This window comes from Copadichromis virginalis, linkage group LG2 (genome assembly GCF_057382275.1).
Source record: "Copadichromis virginalis isolate Kocher_CV1m ecotype Utaka linkage group LG2, C_Virginalis_male_GT1.1, whole genome shotgun sequence".
In the NCBI taxonomy this organism is placed as follows: domain Eukaryota; kingdom Metazoa; phylum Chordata; class Actinopteri; order Cichliformes; family Cichlidae; genus Copadichromis; species Copadichromis virginalis.
In genome coordinates, this window is record NC_140619.1 from 28,317,699 (window position 1) to 28,320,876 (window position 3,178).

At 38.9% G+C, this 3,178-nt stretch overlaps 1 protein-coding gene across 2 annotated transcripts; it reads right to left on the reverse strand.

Annotated features, from left to right (window-relative positions):
- Positions 1–944: 944 nt before the first annotated feature.
- Positions 945–2,791, reverse strand: uqcrq (ubiquinol-cytochrome c reductase, complex III subunit VII). Of its 2 annotated transcripts, none has more exons than XM_085477152.1 (3): positions 2,709–2,791; positions 1,890–2,061; positions 945–1,126 (listed from the first exon to the last, which is right to left on the reverse strand). In XM_085477152.1, the coding sequence occupies exons 2-3, from the start codon at positions 2,041–2,043 to the stop codon at positions 1,032–1,034; spliced, it is 249 nt and encodes an 82-aa protein (XP_085333278.1). In that variant the 5' UTR covers positions 2,044–2,061; positions 2,709–2,791; the 3' UTR covers positions 945–1,031. The 2 variants fall into 2 exon arrangements, with proteins under 2 accessions (XP_085333278.1, XP_085333288.1); XM_085477162.1 differs by lacking the exon at positions 2,709–2,791 and adding an exon at positions 2,369–2,526.
- Between the last annotated feature and the right edge of the window lie 387 nt (positions 2,792–3,178).

A 3,178-nucleotide genomic window follows, 5' to 3' on the forward strand; every position in this document is an offset into this window, starting at 1 on the left:
TGTATGATCGCTGTCTGACTTCTGGTAGCTGTAGCGTCAACCATTTGCAGGTTGGTATTTTCTTAAGTATCACAACTACTTCAAATCAGCTGTAATAAAATTGTCTGGCTGTTAAGACTTCTGATTATGTTTCTGGCAACTCTCACCAGCTAAACATATCAAGGAGTCACATCAGCAAATCAGCATCAGGTGATGCAAAATCATGTTGTTACAACAGTGTGTTCTGCTTTTACTTTGACACATAGTACCCACTTACGCTATGGCAACAGCACTCACCAGTGACTGTGGTCAGCAGGACACTGTATTCTACAACATCACAAAGTCAATCAGCCTACTTTTATTAGACACTCATGAATCTGGAGATTCAACTAACACAGGGAAGGAATACAGTATATAAAGTTCACTGTCGTGCAAAAAGACAGCTGTGGCACTGCCTCCACCCCTCAGACTCAAAGCGTGGGGATGATTCCTGAAACACTGAGCCTGAAAATAAATACATTTATATGTCTTATATATCCATTCCTCAGCACTGCTTTTATGACTGACTAGTATTAACTTCTGCAGTTGAAACATTTCTGTCTCATCAGTATTATTCTCATGGGATCAAAAATAGCAAATAATCACATCAAACGGTTCAAACTCACTCAAACACAGATTCCAACATTTTTAACCACACTTTTTTCTGTGTACTGATAAATTAATTTAATGCAAAATATGTATTAGAATATCTAAAACTGCAACCCTATCACAACATCCACCACATTCTAAGTGAAAACATGACAAACTGGTGTGCACAGGCATCAGATTATTGGCCAGAACATCACCAAACATCATTTGCGAGAGTACCACACTTATCCTCCAAATGTCACACTCTAACTTAACTATTTTTTATTTTGTCATTCAATGTTAGGAATTAAAGTGAACCAACAGTCAATCAAAACTGATTTCACATAAATATTTTCACTTTTTATTGGTTAGACGTACAGACTTGGAATTATAAACAGAGGGCAGTTTAGAGAGGCGGTGCGTGTTCATTGATCGTTCTCGTAGTCGGCTGAATTCTTCCTCTTGCCCTGCTGATGGACGCTGTTGCCCCAGCTGTAGGTCAGATACATAAGGATCATTGCTGCAAAAAGGAAGATTACAAAACACATTAGCATTAGCGATCTGACACTTTATGCACCTTACTGTGAAATAAGTGTCTTTAGTAAATCCTTAAAAATCATATTGTCTGTCTCTTCATTCTCTTCAAATCTTCACTCATGCTTCACACATGACACGACTAAAACACTTCTATTATATAAGCACAAATACTGTTATGGTCAAACTCATAATCAATTAATTTAACAGGTCATCTAGGTTTGTCTGTGAAGGTTCTCAGTCACCCAGGTCATCGTAGTCAAAGGAGCTTGCAAAGAAAAGCGTCTGGACTTCTTTAAGTTACTTGAAGACGTTTCACCTCTCGTCCGAGAAGCTTCAACTGAAGAAGCTTCTCAAATGACGTTTCACCTCTCATCTGAGAAGGTTCTTCAACTGAAGAAGCTTCACGGATGAAAGGTGAAACGTCTTCAAGTAACTTAAAGAAGTCCAGACGCTTTTCTTTGCAAGTCATCTAGGTTTGCTTTATTTTCTATTTTCTCTATCTTAAAAATAGCCTAAAGTAGTTCAGAATAAGATCCTTTTATAGTTTAAAATACAAGCGTTTTTAGCTCAGAAACCAACTCCAAGATTCCAGGTGAAGTTTAACTAGGAAAATATGAATGACAGAGTTGAAACAAACAGGCCAAGCATGCTACATATGCTCTTATTTAATTTTAAGAATTTACTGATATTGACACAATGAGCTGGTATACCAGAATCCTAACATAGTGTAAAAGAAAAACACTCACGGGGTGCAACTTTGAAGAAAGACGACGTGACCCTCCTCCACACATTTGGGATTCCCTTGGAGAAGTAGTTGGGGAAAGCCCTCTGCTCAAAAGGGGACAGACTGTATGTGATTATATGCCTGACCTTGGCCAAGTTTCCAAAGTGGCGTCCCATGTTTACTGGAGAGCTGGGCTGAAAAGACAGCAAGACGCATACAAACACAGTCATCAGTGCTTAAGTGTTTCTGTGAGCTGGATTTAAAGAAAATATTTTTAACCCAATAGCTGGATAATATATCTAATGTTCTCCTCAGAAACCAGCCTGTCATTGGAAAGGGGGTTATTGGGGTTACTGAATTTTAAATATACATAAAGGGCAATACATACGTGTCGTATTAACTTTAACGTAAAGTCGTCATTTAAACGTTAGCTTATGTAATGAGGTTCACAAGTCAGCTTTATAAAGCTGTTTTATGTAAGACTATTACATAAACAATCACCTGCCCTTGTCTTAAAGACTTCCTGTGATAGTCACTAACACAGAACCCCCAAAAGGGTGCCAGATTGTTGATCCGTAGCCTGTCTCAAAGAACACAAAATTAAAATCCCAAACGAGCTAAGGTTAGCCGCGCTAGACGTTAGCTTGTCTGTTAGCTCAAACAGGCTAGCTCCTGAGGTACAAACAGACCTTGAGCTTGCACGAAAGCGTGGTATTTGAATCGCAATAGGCTCACACTAGTTCAGTTTCGCTATAAAAAAAATGACTGACATATCACGTTTTAGTATTACGGATAAATTCAAGAAAAACTTTTCAGTTGAAATAATGACATTGAGACTCACCGCTTTGCTTGTCCACGGTGTTTCTGAACACTTCCGGTGTCCGTCGACCTTTGTTATTCAGGCGTCAGCTCACGCCGAGGGCATTACTGCCCCCTGACGGGCTGGGGTTTAAACGGCAAGCCATTAACTGAGTGAGGAAAATGTGTTTTTTCTAGTTCCAGGTCTATTAATACTGTGCTCGTGTGTTTTCAGATATTCCAATATTTGATTATGGGCATCATCTAGTTTAGGCCGCAGATCCTAGCTGCCACAGCAAATCACACTCAGAAGGTGCCAATATTAATCGACTAAGCTCTAAAGGTTTTTTTCCTCAGTTAGGACTTTAAGCAAAACAAGTAAAGTTGTGGCCGAAAGTTCCCATACACTCATGGAGGGCATGGATGTTATGTTAATTTTTATTCAGTGCTCTAGGGTAGAATGATTGTGCATCATAGATCTTTAATCACTTTAAAAAAACAAAACAAGAATTG

Coding starts and splice junctions, on each gene's coding strand:
- uqcrq (XM_085477152.1), bottom strand. CDS start 2,043: ATGGGACGCCACTTTGGAAACTTGGCCAAGGTCAGGCATATAATCACA. Junction 1,127..1,889: donor TTTCTTCAAAGTTGCACCCC/GTGAGTGTTTTT, acceptor TCCTTTTTGCAG/CAATGATCCTTATGTATCTG.